Source organism: Pristis pectinata, chromosome 3, assembly GCF_009764475.1.
Source record: "Pristis pectinata isolate sPriPec2 chromosome 3, sPriPec2.1.pri, whole genome shotgun sequence".
Taxonomy (NCBI): domain Eukaryota; kingdom Metazoa; phylum Chordata; class Chondrichthyes; order Rhinopristiformes; family Pristidae; genus Pristis; species Pristis pectinata.
In genome coordinates, this window is record NC_067407.1 from 131,330,247 (window position 1) to 131,350,820 (window position 20,574).

General features: G+C 41.9%; 1 protein-coding gene across 1 annotated transcript in view; it reads left to right on the plus strand.

Annotated features, from left to right (window-relative positions):
- The first annotated feature begins 5,328 nt into the window (after positions 1 to 5,328).
- Positions 5,329 to 20,574, plus strand: part of smyd3 (SET and MYND domain containing 3) — a 750,592-nt gene continuing 735,346 nt past the window's right edge. The window contains exon 1 of the mRNA XM_052013009.1: positions 5,329 to 5,540. Coding sequence (XP_051868969.1) covers positions 5,380 to 5,540 — 161 coding nt within the window. The 5' untranslated portion in view covers positions 5,329 to 5,379. The remainder of the gene's footprint in view (positions 5,541 to 20,574) is intronic.

The following is a 20,574-nucleotide window of genomic DNA, read 5'->3' on the forward strand; positions in this document are numbered from 1 at the left end:
GCAACTGCTCTGCCCAAGACTGCAAGAAGCTGCAGAGAGTTGTGGACACAGCCCAACACATTATGGATACCGGTCTCCCCTCCTTGGACTCTGTCTTTACCTCTCGGTGTCTTGGTGTAGCAGCCGGCATAATCAAAGACCCCACCCACCGGGGACATTCTCTCTTCTCTCCTCTTCCATCGGGTGGAAGATACAGGAGCTTGAGGGCACGTACCACCAGACTTAAGGACAGCTTCTACCCCACAGTGATAAGACTATTGAACAGTTCCCTTATACAATGAGATGGACTATGACCTATGACCTCATGACCTCACGATCTACCTTGTTGTGACCTTGCACCTTATTGCACTGCACTTTCTCTGTAGCTGTGACACTTTACTCTGGACTGTTATTGTTTTTTTTTACCTGTACTACATCAATGCACTCTGTGGTAACTTGATGTAACTGCACTGTGTAATGAATTGACCTGTAAGATCGGTTTGTAAGACAAGTTTTTCACTGCACCTTGGTACAAGTGACAATAATAAACCAATACCAGTACTTGGTGAGTTCTTCTCTGAATCCTTGGCTCAGGATTGGTCTCCAGAGTCACTGCTGCTGGTTATTTTGTAAAGCATGTTTTTATACATTTCTTTGCATACCTTCCAGATATTGATTAATTCTTTATTGCCAACCATGGGGATACAAGTCCAATCCTTATCTATTCAAGTTTGTGTCTCTTTAACCCCTACAAATTCCTGCTGGCGCCATTCCACAATTACCTCAACCATCAGTTCCTTAATAATCAGAGTGCTTGTTTATGCTTTTGAAATCTATTAGACTGTCCCTTCCACAAGATGTCAGTTCCCAAAAGTTCCTGATTTACATGTTCCATGCCCAGGATCAGCTCTGTGTTGGCACAACTCTATTTTCACACATTGATACTGACCAGGTGTTTACCATCTGGCTTTCCTTCACTGTGCTCTTTATTCTGGGATTGCCAGCATCTCCTCCCCGCCCCCCCACCACATTAGCCAGCAAAGTGTCCTCCCAGAGCCTGTTGGGACACTTGACATCTTTCTGGCTGCTACACTACAGACTTCCCCAAGAGGATATCAAGTGTGGAATGTCAACAGGAAACCGAAAGATTGTGGTAGGGATTTGATAAGCAGGGTACCTGAGGGAGGAGTGGGGGTATCAAAGGGGGAATAATTACAGGAGACCAGCAGGATTATGGAAAAAGAAAATAAAATAGGAAGGGGACATGTGGAAATCAAAGTGGTGAGATCGAGTCCAAACTGGCAGTCAAAACAGGAAAGGAAATTGATACAATAAAACACAATGTTAACATTGACCTTGTTCTGTCAAAATCATTTGGATGCATGAATGAATGTGGAAGAGAAAAGGAAAAAAAAATTAGAGGAAGTCCAGATTTAAGAGGTCCGATGTGGAATTAAAGAAATGTAGATAGGGTAGAAATCTGCATGGAGCATCAACACACTGAAATCAAATTTCAGAGAACCACATGGCAGGTGAATCATGTCCAGAAGCAATTTGGAGTATAAGACAGAACACTAATGGAGGAAATTCTATGGAACTTAGAATCCAGGAGTGCAAAATCAATTGCAGGTCAGAAAAGGGAGAGCAATGACAAAGGTTGGAGGACACATAAACATCCAGATTATTTGCCAAAGTAATGAGCTCTTATTGCCAATCAACAACCATAGGCTCGACCTGGATGAATGTGTTGGGAGGTGGGGTTTCAGACTAAACACAGCAACAGCATTGAGTCTGTAGAACTGTGATTCCTCACACAATCTCATTTAGGGCAAAAACACGGAGGAGAGCTGGAGAGCTCATATTGTGAGAATAGGCAGCTAATACTTATTTTTCACTATGTCCTGCAAAGTGATTTTTTTCCCATCTGAATGAGCTGCTTACGTCACAATGTTTGTCTAATTGCAGAAAGTACAAGTTCATGGTGTAGGAAGTAACTTATTGGAGTGGAAGGAAGATTAGCTGACTAGCAGTAAATAGAACAAGGCATAAATGGGTCTTTTTCTGGTTGGCAAGATGTAATGAGTGATGCACCACAGGAATTGGTGCTGGACCCTCAACTTTTAACAATTTATATGCATCTTGGATGATGATATCAAAGATATGGTTACAAAATTTGTGGATGATGCAATGATAGTTAACAAAATAAGTTGTGAAAAGGACATAAGGAGGCTATAAAGGGATAATAGATAAGTGAATAGACAAAGTTCTGACAAATGGAGTTTAACCAGATTCAGTAGAGGGGAATCTATATGTAGTTGTATTTGGATTTTCAGAAGGCATTTGACAAGGTCCCACATAAAAGACATAAAATACCATAAGAGCTCATGGTATTAGGGGATGTATATTAGCATGGATTGAAAATTGTTTATTGTTTAAAAGACAAAGTGTTGGAATAGATGGGTCTTTTTGAGACCTGAAGGATGTAATCAGTGGAGTGTCCCAAAGATCACTTCGGGGTCTTCAATTATTTACTTTATTGACATGGAGAAGGGAGCATGGGGTTGGGTATCCATGTTTGTTGATGATATGAACATTGATGGGAGGGCATGTTGTGATTAGAATACAAGGAATCTGCAGCAGGAGGTAGATGATTGAATGAGTGGGTGAAAACTTGGAAAACAGAGCTTAATGTAGGCAATGTGAGGTTATGCCTTTTGGTAAGAGGAATCTAAGGCAGATTATTATTATAGAGTAGAAAGATTGCAGATAAGCAGAGGATGGAGGGACCTAGTGGTCTTGTGCACAAATTGCAAATAGTTAGCAAGCAGGCAGTTACAGCAAAAGGTTAGTATGGCAAATGGCATAATGGCCTTGATTCCAAGAGGGTTGGAGTTTAGAAAGAAGATTGTTACAATTGTATGGGGTATTGGTGAGCCCACATCTGGAGAAACCACATTTGACGTTCTGTGTATGTTATTGGTCTTCCTTTTTAAGTGAAGATGTTAATGCTTCAGAACCAGTTAACAGGTTTACTAGACTGTTAACTGGATTGCGTGGGCTGTTATAAGTGAAAGGTTGGGTAGTCTTGGCTTGCATCTGCTGGAGTTTAGAAGAGTGAGAGGGGACTTTATTGGAATTGGAATTGGTTTATTATTGTCACATATACCGAGGTACAGTGAAAAATTTGTCTTGCACACTGTTTATACAGATCAATCCATTCCACAGTACATTGAGGTAGTACATGGTAAAACAATAACAGAATGCGGAATAAAATGTAATAGCTACAGAGAAAGTGTAGTGCAGGTAGACAATAAGGTGCAGGTCATAACGAGGTAGATTGTGAGGTTAAGAGTTCATCTTATCGTACTAGGGAACCATTCAATAGTCTTAGAACAGTAGGATAGAAGTTGTCCTTGAGCCTGGTGGTATGTGCTTTCAGGCTTTTGTATCTTCTGATGGGAGAGGGGAGAAGAGAGAATGTCCAGGGTGGGTGGCGTCAGTATAGATCCTGCGAAGTCTTGACAGTATGGATGTTAAGATGATGTTTCCTCTTGTAGGAGAATATAGAACTAGGGGTCACTATTTAAAAATAAGGGGTCACCCATTTAACACAAGATACGTGGCAATTTTTAAAAAATCTCAAATGGTGCTAATTCTTTAGAACTCTCATCCTTAAAGGGGAAGCAGAATTTTGTATATTTTTAAGGCCAAGGTAAATAGATACTTGAAAATTTAGAGGGTGATGGGCCACCAAAGGTAGGAGGAAATGCAGAGTTGAGATCATAGTCAGAACATCCACAATCTTATTAAATTATGAAGCAGGCTTGAAGGGCTGAGAGGCCTACTCCTGTTCTTTCGTTGTTCATAAGTATGTTCTTATCAAATATCGAGTGCTCATAATTTAGATAAATGAAACAGTCCAAACCTGCATGCGGCAAGATCTAGACAATAATAAGGCATGGGCTGATAAACAAGTAATACTAGGCAGAAATTCTAGGCAGTGACCATGTCTAACGAGAAGACAGAGTCATTCAATGACATTACCATCACTGACTTCCCCACCATCAACATGCTAGTGGGTCACCATTGATCAGAAATTCAACTGGACCAGCCACATAAATGTCAATGTTATATGAGCAGGTCAGAGACTGGGTATCCAGTGGTGAGCGACTCACCTCCTGACATCTCAAAGCCTTTCCACTATCTACAAGGCATATCAAAAATGTAATGGAATATTCTTCACTTGCTGGATGAGTGCAGTTCCAACAAGACTCAGGTAGCTCAATGCTATCCAGGACAAAGCAACCTGCTTGATTGGCTCCTGATTAATCACCCTAAGCAGTGTGCACATTCTATGAAATGCACTATTACTCATATATCCTCGCAACTTAAAGGCCATTCAGCTTATCAAGCCTATGCCAGCTTTCATAGCAATATCACCCCCCCATTAACTCCCTGTAAATTGTTCATTCACACATTTCTGTTAACCCCCCCATGGTTCTCCCATGAGTCATCAATGCTAGCTAATTAACCTAACAACCAACATGTCTTTGGGGTGTAAGAAGAAACCATAACATCCAAGGGAAACCCACACAATCACCGGAAGAACATGTAAAGTCTAAACAAGCAGTACTGGAGGTCAGGATCAAACTCAGGTCGCTGGAGTTGTGAGACAGCTGTAATACCTGAAGTACCACTGTGGAACCATAATGCCATGTGTAATCATGTAGGTCATCACTATGACAGACCCCACAAACCTGCAACCTCCATCACAAGAAGTACAAGAGTAAAAAGTGTGTGGGAACTCCACCATCTGTAGTCTTCCCTCCCAAGTCATGCACCATCCTGATTTGGAAATACCTAGCCAGTCTTTCATCATTGGGTCTAAATCCTGGAACTCCTCACCCAAAAGTTAAGTACTTTCACCAAAGGACTGTAGCAGTTCAAAAGGGTGACACACCATCACCTTCTCAGGGGCAGCTATATATGGACAATTAATGGTACACCCGACAGGTCCCAAAGAATGAAGAAATGTCATTGGTACACAGGGCTGTTAGGATAATGTCACAGAAATGTGAGTTCATTTCTATGAAGATTACAAGATGATCTATTTAATAATCATCAATGAATGCTTTTTAAAGGCCCATTTAAAAAGATAACTTTGATTTTACGTTAGAGGGGGATGGGGTGAGAAGGACTTAATAGCTGTATTTAGCTTCATCAGAAGAGGCAACTCCACCTCCATCACGTGACATCAGAAGCGGCAACTCCACCTCCATCACGTGACGGCGGTGCTTCCCATGTGACCATCCGACAGGACGCTGGGGGCGGGGAGAGCAGCGTGCTGACGTTCCGGACCGTGGCTGCCTCCGGATTCCGAATCAGCAGCCGGGAGGCAGGATGGCGCGCTACTTGCAGAGGAGCAGCTGTGGGCACCGGGGAGAAGGACTGAGGGCGACCGCAGCCCTGGTCCCCGGGCAGCTCCTCTATTCCGCTTCGCCCTATGCTTACATTCCTTCCAAGAAAGCCAGGGGATCCATCTGTGAACACTGCTTTTCCAGGTACTTGCTGCACGTTCATTAATGAGGCTTGCCATGTACCTGTCACGCTGTGTGTAGTTGTTATGATATTGTCCGTCTGCTTTGATTCACTTCACTGTACAAAAAAGTACAATAGCTCTTCGTATATTTATCATCTGAAATAGTTCTTGTTTATAAAACCTTTAGCCTACGATGATCCTAGCAGTTTTGGTGCATAGTTAATAGTTATCTAAAGCTTATTGGTTTAACCACAGATCCTGAGTCTCCTCTTTTATGAAGTCTCTGTATAACTATTTCTTTATCCATTTGTATAGTTTATCCACAGGTAGAGAGAGAAACAATTGTACTTGTTTAGCGATCTCAAGATGTCCAAAAGCACTTTATAATTAACTAAGTACATTGTGTAGACACTTGCATTGCAGGCAATGTGGTAGCTGAAACTGCACAGAAGCTACGGAGGAAAATTGGAGTGCTAATTTGGGAAAATTTGATCCAAGCGTATTCAAAAGTGAATTTGATCCATTACTTGTAAATTGAATTGCAGAATTATGTCTTACTTAGGGTGCTATTTGAATTTCGGATGTAGTCAGTGGTCATTTGGCAGGTAGATTTTTTTATGGGGTTGGGTCTTCAGCTATTTACAGTTTACAATGATGGGTGAAAATACAGGGTAATGCAACCAATTTTGCTGATGATTTAAAACTAGCTGGGAAAGTGAGCTGCAAGGATAATGAGAAACATCTGCAGAGGAATATAGGCAAGTTAAGTGTGTGGGTAAGGTGGGAAAATGTGGTTACTTACATTGGCAGAGAGAATAGAAGATTAGGATACTTTTTCAACAGTGAGATCTAACTCTGATTTCCAACAAAGTAAGAAATAGTCATACAGCACAGAAACAGGCCCTTCAGCCCAACTTGTCCATGTCGACCAAGATGTCTGTCTGATGGTCTCATTCGCTTGCATTTTGTCCACATCCAAGAGAATTTCCAGAAAGACAGCAAGTGGTTCAAGAACATCTTCAAAATCATGTCATGAACCAGCAACAAAAGAAACACACTGAGCATGATTCAGTGTTAAAAACTATTTTATTAATCACTACTATTGATAATACGTAAAATAAAAGTAAAAATGTTAGTATGTTAGAATTCAAGAATGTTAAACCTCGAACGTTAACCCCAAAACTAAACTCTTCGTGTGTGTGTGTGACAAAGTCCAAAACTCCCAGTTCCTGAATGGTTCTTAAAGTTCAGTTCCGCAAGCCATAAGGTGAAACATGAGCAAGGGCTTCTTCAACAACCACCGTTGTCTGAAGATAAGATGTAGATGTAGAAAAACATAGAGAGAGTACATACGAAATCCAAATGTTCCACGATGGAACCCAAACGACACTTCAGTGTTTACTCGGTAGTGACTTCCTCACCCCGAAAAGCATCCGAACCGTGGTCGTCCACATACAAATACCTGTTTCCTTCTACAGGTCAGCAACAAAGTGAACTCCACCGGATTACTTCCAACTTCCATACATGGATTTCAGTGGCAAACACAGTTATTGTTTCTCATCCATCGATAGAGAAAACAAGCAGGCTGGTGTCTCTCTCCCTTCTCTCTCTCTCTCTCCTTCTTCTTCTTCTGACTTCTTCAACAACGTCATTACGTCCTTTATCTTCTATTGACGTAAGCACGCCCCACACACACATACACACACACTCTCTATCTTAAAGGGACTTTCACTGAGTCCGTAACACCTCCCACCTAAAAAAAATTTTCCCAAGAAAATTTTAACCGCGCATAGAGTTAGTAATGTTAATAATTATCACGCTACACAACTACAGACTATCAGATTAGTACAGATATATGTTTCCCATTTAACATCGGGAAAGACAATCAGCAATCACATTATCTTTGCCTTTAATGTGAGTTATCATGAGATCAAACTCTTGCAAAATTAAACTCCAGTTTAACAGCCTTCTGTTCTTGTTTTTGACTCGGCTCAGAAACACCAATGGGTTATGATCTGTATACACAGTCAATGGTTTCTGAGCGGTGCAAACATATACACTGAAATGTTGCAAGGCTAAAACAAGCGACAGTAATTCTTTCTCTATGGTGGAATAATTCTTTTGATGCTCATTAAATTTCTTTGAAAAGTAAGCTACAGGATGGTCAATATCATCAAGGTCACCCTTCTGCAACAACACAGCTCCTGCAGCTTCATCACTGGCATCTACTGCTAATGAAAATGGCTTTTCAAAGTCAGGTGTTCTGAGCACAGGATGGTAGCATAAAATGGCTTTCAGCTTCTTAAATGCTTCTTGACAAGAATCTGTCCAAACAAACTTTACTCCCTTCTTCAGAAGATTAGTTAGGGGAAGAGCAATAACAGCAAAATTTTTACAAAATTTTCGATAATATCCAACCATTCCCAAAAATCTTCTAACAGTCCTCGTACCTGTGGGAATAGGGAACTCAGATATTGCTTGAACTTTTGCCTGAACAGGAGCTTGCTTGCCTTGACCTACAACATAACCAAGATACGTCACAGTGGCATGGCCAAATTCACTTTTAGCCAAGTTAACTGTAAGGTTAGCCTTGGAAAGTCTTTCAAACAACCTTTCTAACGCAGAGATGTGATCTTCCCAAGTATCATTCCCAGTCACTAAGTCGTCAATGTAGGCATCTGTATGTTTTAACCCATGAATCACTGAATTAATCATTCTTTGAAATGTTGCCGGAGCATTTTTCATTCCAAATGGCAAAACATTGTATTCATACAATCCAGAAGGGGTTACAAAGGCTGAAATCTCCCTTCCTCTATCTGTTAATGGAACACACCAGTACCCTTTTAATAGGTCAATCTTTGTAAGAAATTTTGCCTTTCCCACTCTGTCTATGCAATCATCCACCCTAGGAATAGGGTAAGCATCTGACTTTGTTACAGCATTCACTTTCCTGTAATCTGTGCAAAATCTAACAGTTCCATCAGGTTTAGGTACAATAACACAGGGCGAACTCCAATTTGAAGTAGAATGTCTAATAATATCATTTTCCAACATGTATTTTATTTCCTGATCAACAAGTTTACTTTTTTCCACATTCATTCGATATGGGTGTTGTTTGATTGGTTTTGCATCCCCAACATCAACATCATGGGTAATTATCGATGTTCTGTTTGGAACATCTGGGAACAGATTTTTAAATTTTAAAATTAATTCTCTCATCTGTTGTTTTTGTGAAACTTGTAAATGGTCCAACTTCGTTTCAAGGTTCTCCAGGATATTTTGGTTTTTTAGTTTCGATGGAACAATATTTGGTCTAAATTGGCCTTCCTCAACATCAACATCAGGCATTCTAGAAACAACCTTTACACCATCCACCAAGGCCACAACTGAATCCCTCTCATAATAAGGTTTTAGCATGTTTACATGACAGAGTTGTGTTTTCTTGCGTCTATCTGGTGTTTTGATTATATATGTTAGATCAGTCACTCGAGATTCAATAACATAGGGTCCAGAAAAACGAGCTTGCAAGGGATTATTTTGGCTAGGGAAAAATACCAACACCTTTTGCCCCACTGCGAATGTCCTAGGCCGAGCACGTCTATCAAAATATGTCTTCATTCTTATCTGGCTTGTTTTCAGATTCTCTCTCGCTAGCTGGCAGACTCTCTCCAACCGAGTTTTAAATTTTTGGACATAGTCCAACAGACTCAAGTGAACTTCCTCATTAACCCATTGCTCTCTTAACAACTCCAAAGGTCCTCTCACCCTATGTCCAAACACAAGCTCAAACGGACTAAATCCGATTGACTCCTGGATCGATTCTCTAACGGCAAACAAAAGTAAATGGATACCTTCGTCCCAATCCTTGGTGTTTTCAAAGCAATAAGTCTTCAGCATATTTTTGAGAGTAGAATGAAATCTCTCCAGAGCTCCTTGAGATTCTGGGTGATATGCAGATGATACAATCTGCTTTGCTCCCAGCTCATAGACTATTTGTTGAAAAATTTTTGACATAAAATTACTACCTTGATCAGATTGGATTTCTTTTGGCAAACCAAACAAGGTAAAAAATTTTACAAGAGCCTTTGACACCGTCTTGGCCTTAATATTTCTAAGGGGTATTGCCTCTGGAAATCTAGAAGTGGCACACATGATGGTTAACAAATACTGATTTCCAGTCTTAGACTTTGGTAATGGACCAACACAGTCCACAATCACCTTCGAAAAGGGTTCACCAAAAGCAGGAATTGGTTTCAAAGGAGCCACAGGGGGTTTTTGATTTGGTTTACCTACCATCTGACATGTGTGGCAGGTTCGACAAAACATCACCACATCTTTTCTCAAACCAGGCCAATAGAATTGTTTCAAGATCTTCCCTACAGTTTTATTCACACCAAAATGACCACCCAAAGGCATACTATGGGCCAGGTTTAAAATCTCATCCCTATAAACTTTTGGAACAACAACCTGATGAATAACTTCCCATTCCTCAGTAACAGGAACATGAGGAGGTCTCCATTTCCTCATTAACACTCCATTTTTGACATAGTATCCAGTTGGCACCTTTTCAATCTCCTCACATGAGAGTGCTTTTTCTTTCAATTCTGTCAACTCAGGGTCCTTTGTCTGTTCCACCATAAAATCCTTCCTCGACAAAGACAAATCTTTAAATTCAGGCTCACTATAAGGATGTTAATCCTCCAATGAAGCCAGAAAAGTCTCAGATAAGGCATCATAATTTTCTTCCTGTTTAGGACTGTCACAAGGAACTACATCAGACTGCACCGGACTGTCTGTCTTGGCTAATTCTCTAGCTCTAGCTCGAGTCACCGCACATGATGGGTAAACATCTGAATCATCCTCAGACTCATCAATCCTTGGTTTGGTCGTTAACCGTACCACAGGATCAATTTCTCCATCTGCAAGGTCATTTCCCAATAACAAAGAAACTCCTTCCACTGGCAAACTAGGTCTTATCCCTATCTCGACTGGTCCTTCTACGAACTTTGACTTTAAAATCACCCTGTGAAAAGGGACAGACATGGTCTCACCTGTAACACCTCGTACTAGATTTACTTCACCAGTGTCACTTTCTTCACCAAAATTTAAAACACTGTCCAGCAAGAGAGATTGACTAGCCCCAGTATCTCTAAGAATTTTCACTGGCACCTGGGGTGACTCATCATTCAGTGAAACAAAACCCTCTGATACATACGAACGGAATTCTTTTCTCACCTCCTCCAACTTTTCCACTTTTCCCTCTTGCAAGGACTGATCTTTAACAGCATCTCCTGAACCTTTTTGATTTTTAATTGCCTGAAAACAAGCATTGGGCCCAGCTTCCTTCTTTTTCTTCAAAAGGGCACAATTAGATATCACGTGGCCAGGTTTCCTACAGTAATAACAAGTACACTCAACAGGTTTCTCCAGCCCTGGCTTCTTTTCATCCTTTCCTTTTTGATTACCTCCCAATTTAATCTCTGGTTTACCTGGATTGTCTTTGTAACTCTTTTGAAAGGTTTTAGGTTGTCCCCATTTGGATTTATGGGTTAAAGCATAATCATCTGCCAACCTAGCAGTTTCTTGTAAAGTTTCCACTGCCTTTTCATTTAAATATGTTGTTAATTCAGCTGGAACACATCTTTTAAAGTCTTCCACCAGTATCAATTCTGTCAATTTATCGTAATCCCCATCTACATTTTTAGCCAGGCACCATCGTTCAAAACGTATTCTCTTTCCATTGGCAAATTCCATATAAGTCTGATCTGCAGATTTCCTCAAGTCTCTGAATTTTTGTCTATAAGCCTCAGGGACCAATTCATAGGCCTTCAAAATAGCTTGTTTTACCTTGGTATAATCAGCTGCATCCTCAACAGACAAAGCAGAATAAGCTTTTTGAGCTTTACCTTTAATCACACTCTGTACCATAAGAGCCCATCCTTTCCTTGGCCAGTTTGAACTCACAGCAACCTTTTCAAAATGTTGGAAATACTGATCAACCTGATCTTCAAACGGAGGGACTAATCGAACCTCCCTGCTGGCTGAAAAACCATCATCAGAATCAGATTCCGAACTCCTACGCTTCATTTGTAACTCATGCTGCCTCTGTTTCTCCTTCTCCTCACTATCCAGCTCCATCCTCTTCAATTCCATCTGCTTCATTGCTAGATCAGCCTCTATCTTCATCTGAGTTAGCTTTTGTTCAGCCTCTAATCTCTTTTCCTCTCGTTCAGCTTCTATCTTTAACTGGGTTTGTTCTCGTTCAGCCTCTATCTTTGCCAGCTGCACCTGTGCCTCAGAAATTGCTATTTCACTGCCAGGAAACTGTTTTAACACTTCCTTCTCAAACACCTTCTTTTCCACATAATGGCCAGCTATCAGTCTCTGAATATCTGCCTTTCTCATAGACTGCTTTACTTCTGTAAGGTTTAGCCTTGTAGCAATCTTTATCAAATCATCCTTTTTCGCCACCTCCAATCCCTTTTGGGTTGGTGACTCCAAAAATGCCTTAATATCCATTGCTGCTGGTTTCCACACACACAAGCCAATTAAAAAGAATTTATCAGACCTCCCTCAAAAATCTTTGGATTGAATCTCGAACAAATCTCGTCAATCTGGGGTACAATCCCAGACGACACTCGTTAACCTTGGGAACTATCCCGGACGAGCCCCCAATTTTGTCATGAACCAGCAACAAAAGAAACACACTGAGCATGATTCAGTGTTAAAAACTATTTTATTAATCACTACTATTGATAATACGTAAAATAAAAGTAAAAATGTTAGTATGTTAGAATTCAAGAATGTTAAACCTCGAACGTTAACCCCAAAACTAAACTCTTCGTGTGTGTGTGTGACATAGTCCAAAACTCCCAGTTCCTGAATGGTTCTTAAAGTTCAGTTCCGCAAGCCATAAGGTGAAACATGAGCAAGGGCTTCTTCAACAACCACCGTTGTCTGAAGATAAGATGTAGATGTAGAAAAACATAGAGAGAGTACATACGAAATCCAAATGTTCCACGATGGAACCCAAACGACACTTCAGTGTTTACTCGGTAGTGACTTCCTCACCCCGAAAAGCATCCGAACCGTGGTCGTCCACATACAAATACCTGTTTCCTTCTACAGGTCAGCAACAAAGTGAACTCCACCGGATTACTTCCAACTTCCATACATGGATTTCAGTGGCAAACACAGTTATTGTTTCTCATCCATCGATAGAGAAAACAAGCAGGCTGGTGTCTCTCTCCCTTCTCTCTCTCTCTCTCCTTCTTCTTCTTCTGACTTCTTCAACAACGTCATTACGTCCTTTATCTTCTATTGACGTAAGCACGCCCCACACACACATACACACACACTCTCTATCTTAAAGGGACTTTCACTGAGTCCGTAACAATCATCTTGAAAAAATTTAACCCAATCAGCCCCAACTCCTACCAAGTTCCATCCACTCATCCTGTGGGAGATCCTGTACATGACTTAGTCATCTTGGAACCTTCAGAAGTGTAGTAGAAGCATTATTGGTATTGGTTTATTATTGTCACTTGTACCGAGGTACAGTGTAAAGCTTGTCTTACAAACCGGGGATGGGGAGAGAGAAGGAGAAACAGAGCAGAAAGAAGGAGAAACAAGAGAGAGAGTGAAAAACAGGGAAGAAGATGAAAGGCCTGATGCAGTCGGGTTGACAGATTTGACTTCCTGCTCTCTCCTTTTCAGAGTTCTGGGGCAGAGCAAGTGGGTTGGGGAATGTGATCTTCCAGATGGTTAGCATGGAGCCATCTTTTTGTATGCTCTATTGAAGGAATTGATAAAGGATTGAAGCTCAGTCTCTGAATATGCCCAAATACAAATATCATCTGCATACTATAATTCAATGACTCAGGTTGGTGTGATCTTGGTTCTGGAGGTGACTAAGATTGAACAGGTTTCTACATAACAGGACACCACAGGAACAGGCCCTTTGGTCCACGGTGTCTGTGACGACCACGGTGCCAGTTTAAACTAATCCCATCTGCGTGCACATGATCTATATCCCTCCATTCTCTGCCTGTTCATGTGTTCCTGCTTATCTTGTAGATTCACTCCAGAGGGAAGGTTGTTGGAGTTGAGGTGAAGTATTGCAGGAAGATTGCTGATGTGATGATACAGTGTTAATTTGGTTCCAGTTTACACTGGGATTGAGTCTGTGGTGCATCCATTGGTGAGGATCACAGATAGAAGATGGTGATGAAATTTTGGGGGACAGCTAAGATTAAGAAGGATCCTCTGCAATCCCTCTCTGTCAATAAAGTCCAAACCTTTTCTAAAGTCATGAAGGGCCATATATGGTGGATGGTGTTGCTCCTTGCATGGTTCTTGAATGTTTCAGGTGATGAAGATCATCGTCAGTTTGCATCTTGATGGGTGGAATTCACATTGTGACTCTGGGAGAAGCTCTTTGCCCGTTGGGAAGTAACTGTTGAGGACTCTCATAATTACTTTCTTTGACGTTCACCCTGTTGTGCATCTGGTGGTCACAGTTCCAGTCACCCTGATTCAATCCTGATCCTTGGTGTTTTGTGTGTGTTGAAGTTGCTTGTTCTCCTGTGACTGTGTGGGTTTCATCCCACATGCCAAAGACTTGCAGGTAGATTAGATTCATTAATCCATGGAGTTGTACAGCATGGAAACAGGCCCTTTGGCCCAACTATAGATGCTGACCAAGATGCCTAGCTAAACTCATCCTATCTGCCTACATTTGACTAATTTCCCCATGAACTTTTCCTATCCATGTACCTGTCTAAATAATTTTTAAATATTGTAATTGTACCCACCTCAACCATATCCTCTGGCAGGTTGTTCCATATACACACCACCCTCTGTGTGGAAAACTTGCCCCTCACATCCCCTTTAAATGTTTGCCCTCTCACTTTAAAACTATGCCCTCTAGTTTTAGACTGTCCTACCCTGGGAAAAATACTGTGGCTATTGACCCTATTTATGCCCCTCATAATTTTATAAACGTCTATAAGGTCACCCCTCAGCCTCCTTTGCACCAGGGAGAAAAGCTCCAGCCAATAGTTCCAGAGTGAATCTGGCACTGTGCAGATCCTGGGTCACACACCCTGTCCCCCACTGACACATTAATCAGCTCACAGTGTAATTAGGAAGTTAATTCCAATCTGGGCCAAACATGGGCAAATGGGACTAGCTTGGATGGGCATCTTGGTTGGCATGAACCAGTTGGACTGAAGGGCCTGTTTCCATGCTGTATGACTCAATGACTAATAGAAAATAGGAGCAGGAGCAGGCTAATCAGTATGATCATGGCTGATCTGCCCCAGGTCTTCTCATCTCTTCTGTGCCAGTTCCCCATAGACCTCAATTTCCCAATCTTTCAAAAATTTATCTACCTCCTCAAGTACCTCCAGTGATCTAGCCTCCACAGTCCTTCAGGTGGAGCATTCCAGAGGTTCATCACCCTTTTGCTAGAAGAAGTTCCTCTGCACTTCTGTTTTAAATGGCAGCTCTCTTATAGCTACGTCCTCTCATTTGAGATTTGCCCAAAAAGTGGAAACAGCTCAACATTTACCTGTCCTGCCACCTTCTGATCTTGTATCTTTCAGTAAGATCACCTCTCATTCTTCTAAACTCTAAAGGACACAGATCTAATTTCTTCAGCTGCTCATGAAGGACGATCTGATGCTGGGGATTACCCCAGTGAATGTCTTTTGGCCTGCCTTCATTGCCAGTATAGTCTTTCTTAAATAAGGGGACCAAAACTGTGCATGGTACTTGAGGTGTGTCCTCACTAACCTGTTCATCCGTAATAACACTTCCTTATTTCTAAACCCGAACCCTCTTGCAATAAAAGCCAGTATGTCATTTGTCTTTCTAACTACTTGCTGCACCTGCATGCTAACTTCTTGCAATCCATGCACAAGAACACTAGATCCTTCTGTACTTCACTCATTTCCACTCTTTTTTTTACTTGGGTGATAGTCTGCCTTTAGATTCCTCTTACCAAAGTACATGACCTCACACTTTCCCACATTAAACTCCTTTTGCCAAGTTTCCCCTCCCTTGTATCTTTGTCATTGGCAAACTTGGACACCTTACTTTCTGTCCCCTTCTCCAGATCATTGATATAAATCATGAATGAGGGCACTCTAGTTAGATGGAGACACAAGAGACCCCAGATGCTGGAATCTGGAGCAACAATCAGCTGTTCCTCCAGCAGATTGTTTATCCCTCCACTAGTTGCATCCTTACAGACTGAAGAAGACTTTTTCATTCCAACTCTGGCTTCTATGTGATAACCAATCTTAAATCCAAGCTAACACACTTCTAATATCATGAGCTCTTGTGTTTTGTACCAGCCTTTTATGTGGCGCCTTGTCAAATGTTCTCTGGAATAAGTGTATCATTCTCAGGCTGTGAATAGTGGTGTACCACAGGGTTTGAAGTTTGGATCCCAGGTATACACAATCTTTGCAGTTGCAGCAGTTAGTTGGACTGATGAAGGGTCTTGACCTGAAAAGTTGATGTCCAGTTCCCTCCATAGGTGCTGCCTGACCCACTGAGTTCCTCTAGCATCTTGTGAGCTTCTGAATGCAACCTGTTATGGATTGCATCAGAACTTCATTCATGGAAATGAACAACATCAAAATAAGGTTTATTATCACTGTCTTATATGACATGAAATTTGTTATTTTGCGGCAGCAGTGCAGTGCAAAGCCATAAAAAACTATAAATTACAAAATGAACAGTGCAAGAACAAAAGGAATAATGAGGTAGTGTTCATGGACTGTTCAGAAATCTGATGGCAGAGGGGAAGAAGCTGCTCCTGAATCGTTGAGTGTGGGTCTTCAGGCTCCTGTACCTCCTCTTTGACCATAGTAATGAGAAGAGGGCATGTCCCGGAAGGTGCGGTCCTTAATGATGGATGCTGCCTTCTTGAGGCACCACCTCTTGAAGATGTCCTAGATGGTGGCGAGCCAGTGAGAGTAATAAATGCAGGTAATGGATGAACATGGAATAAGTAGGCTATTAAATCCTTGCTCTGCTATTCAATGAGAACTTGATTCCTATCTCCATTTCCCCCATCCCTTAATCTTTGGTTAACTGAAATTATCAATTTCAGATTTAAATTCAGCAATTGAAGCAGTCGTCAATTGTGATAGAGGAATCCAAACTTCTATTATTCCCTTTTGTGTAGAACTGGTTTTTAACTTCACTCCAGAAAGATTGGAGCTCTCCCACCTTCTGATTTTTAAACCTCAGCACTCCCCATATTTCAAAATGAGGAAGACTTGCATGCAGCAACAAGCAATCTGCTTGAGGAGCTCAGCGGGTTGAGCAGCATCTGTGGGAGGAAAGGAATTGTCGATGTTTTGGGTCGAAGCCCTGCATCAGGAATCTTACGAGCCATACTCGATATAATTGCAACCCTGCCACACTCCTGTGTCTCCGAGATATATGTAGCTTTATTTACAATAAAATGTGATTTAGCCCATTGCATGGACAGTGCAGATTTACTGTGCGGGAGGGTGTGTAGATGAGTGATGCCTTGCTGAGAGGGATGGAGCCTGCTCTGGATTTTAAGTTCTAGTCAGCATTTCTGCAAGTAGAAGTTTTTTTTCAGACTCCACTGGAAGTGGTGTTTAATGCTGTCGAGGTGTGAGTGGGTTCATGCCTTGCACCTCGATCAGGTTCCTGATGCTGGTGGTAAGTGGTTTCCTGGAGATTGGGTAGCAGAAATGCTTACACCAGCACTAATCACACAAGTGACTGGCCTGGCTCTGCAGAACATCAAAACAAATGGGGGCCCTCTCCAAAATGTGGAAGTGAGCTCGTACCACGCTATGATTGGTGGATGGCACAGTTTCCATCCCCTCTGCTACTGACTCTGACTGCTGCCTCTGTGGCCCCTCCCACAATGCTGCCCAACAATCATTCAACCATTCAACTGGGACTTTGGCTGAGACCGTCCTGACCAAATAATGATCCTCCTTTAGTTCTATACCTTTGAGAATATTCCGAGGCTGTCCTGTCCACAATGTGCTGCTTTCCCATTTCTTTCAATAAGGTCTTACTCAGTCCAATTACAACCCTGCCACAGTCTTCTAACTCCCTGTAGCTTTTAATACCACTGTTCTAATTCCACTGTCCCCAAGCTCCCTACACCCTTCAATATCTCATCCATCCTAATCCCAGACTTTCCTCTTGTTCAACCTGGATAAGGGTGAAGTGATACACTTTGGGAGATTGAATTCGAAGGCAGAATACAAGGTTAATGGCAGGACTCTTAGCAGTGTGGAGGAACAGAGGGATCTTGGGGTCCACATCCATAGATCCCTCAAGGTTACCACACAGGTCGATAGGGTTGTTAAGAAGGCGTATGGAGTGTTGGCCTTCATTAGTCGGGGTATTGAGTTTAAGAGCCATGAGGTGATGTTGCAGCGCTATAGAACTCTGGTTAGACCGCACTTGTAGTATTGTGTTCAGTTCTGATCATCTCATTATAGGAAGGATGTGGAAGCTTTAGAGAGGGTACAGAGGAGATTTACCAGGATATTGCCTGATTGGAGAGCATGTCTTATGAGGATAGGTTGAGTGAGCTAGGGCTTTTCTCTTTGGAGAGGAGGAAGAAAAGAGGTGACTTGATAGAGGTGTACAAGATGATAAGAGGCATAGATCGAGTGGGCAGTCAGAGACTTTTTCCCAGGGTGACAATGGCTAACATGAGGGGGCATAATTTTAAGGTGATTGCAGGAAGCTATTAGGGGGATGTCAGGGGTAAGTTTTTTACAAAGAGAGTGGTGGGTGCGTGGAACGCACTGCCTGCAGAGATTGTGGGGGCAGATACATTAGGGACATATAAGAGACTCTTAGATATGTGAATGATAGAAAAATGAAGGGCTATGTAGGAGAGAAGGGTTAGATAGATTTTAGAGCAGGATAAAATGTCGGCACAACATTGTGGGCCGAAGGGCCTGTACTGTGCTGTAGTGTTTTGTGTTCTATGTTCCTTCCTGCACCCTTTAATATTACATCTAATCTTCACCACCCCCCCCCCCAACCTAAACTTCCTCCTAATATCCAAAATCGCAATTTCTGGGACCATCTCACCCAATCTCACCTCACTTGTTGCAAATGGCCTGAGATGGTGCAGGCAGTTCTGTCTGCTGTGGTCTCTTCCAGGGAACCATTGGAGTAAAGTGCCTAATGGGGGACAGGGCATTGCAGGATTAATGTTGTCCTGCTCACAGGATGTAAAATTGCTTTGTAGCACCTGTCCTCTCATTGCAATTTGCTACGGGGCTGGATATTTGTCAGAAGAATCAAGGTGGTCCTGGAGTTTTGCGGTCACAAATTCCTGGGGAAGTTGTTGCTGGAGCAGGAGACTTTAGAATGAAGTGAAGTTTGTTGAAAGCTTCAGGAGGCAAAACTGCTTTGTAGCACTCGCTGCCCTCTCATTACGATAACATTGGGACTTCCCTGACCAAACTGGGATGGGTGGTCACTCAAATGTAGCCCCCTCCCAATGCTAGAAATAGCTTCTGTCTGATTATCCTGTGATCCCCTTAATATGTATCAAATTGCAGGGAATACAGTTTTAATTTATGCATTCTGAATTCCATAGCGGACAGTGAATGGACTCAATCCCAATGGAAGATGTTTGTAGTCGTTGGAGGTCAATTAACCCAGACCCAGGACATTGCTGCAGGAGTTCCATAGGGCAAGATCCTATGATATCTTTGGTTACTTCATCAATGACCTTCCTTCCATTGTAAAGTCATAATTAGGCTACTAATTGCACAATGTTCAGTTCTATTTGAATCTCCTAAGTAAATAAAGACCACATGCCTGTATGCAACAAGATTAAGGCAGAATTTAGGTGTGGCTTAATAAGGGGCATAATATTTGCACTATATGAGTGCCAAGCAATGAACATCACCTATAAGAGAAGGTCCATCCTCCCACCAATTAACATGTTGAGGCTCACCATTGATAATTCCAACTGGACCATACAGGGTGAAGCAGTCTGCCTGTTTAACACCTCAGCCTCCACCCTAAGCATACATTCCCTCCACCACAAGCATACCGTGGCTGCAGTCTGTGCCATCTACAAAACATCCTGCTGTTACTCATCTAGGCGACTCTGACAGCACTTCCCAAATCTGCAAACTCTTCAAACAAGAAGGACAAAGATACCAGGTGCATGGGAACACCATTACCTGCAGATTTCCCTCGAAGTCGAACATCATGCTGAGCAGGATGTACATCAGTGTTAGTTCATCATCGCTGGTTCTAACTCACCACCCAGCAACACTATGGACTTGCCATCACCATTTGGACTGCAGCAGTTCAAGAAAATGGCTCACCGCCACCTCACTACTTTCTCAAAGAGGCTTTGGGAGAGGCAGTGGATGCAGACCACAAAGCAAAACTCTCACCCTGTAAATGAATAACAAGAAAAGTTCAGGGCCAATGTACCCTCTCAAGGTGATCTGGAATTTGAATCCAAGTAGGTGTGGAAGCAAATTCAAATAAAAAATTCAAAAGGAAATTAGTTAAATATTTTCTTGAGAAAAGTTGCAGGCAGGGATGAGAAAAGCCATACTGGGAGCTAGCAGCTGGATGAATTAGCACAAGAAGGATGATGCAAATGGCCTCCCTGTATGAGCAAAGGCTTGGTAGAAGTGTTTGATTTCAAGAAAATATAATTCATTTCAATGAGGGATGAATGAGATGGAATTTCATCAGAGAGTGAAAGTGAAGAGTGGGACTACAAGGGTACATGGTTAAATTCCTTCAGCTGAGGTCAGGGCATGTGGACATTTTAAATTGTATTGGTTTATTATTGTCACTTGTACCAAGGTACAGTGAAAAACTTGTCTTGCATACTGATCATACAGGTCAATTCATTACACAGTGCAGTTACATTGAGTTAGTACAGAGTGCATTAAGGTAGTACAGAGTGCATTGAGGTAGTACAGGTAAAAACAATAACAGTACAGAGTAAAGTGTCACAGCTACAGAGGAAGTGCATTGCAGGTAGACAATAAGGTGCA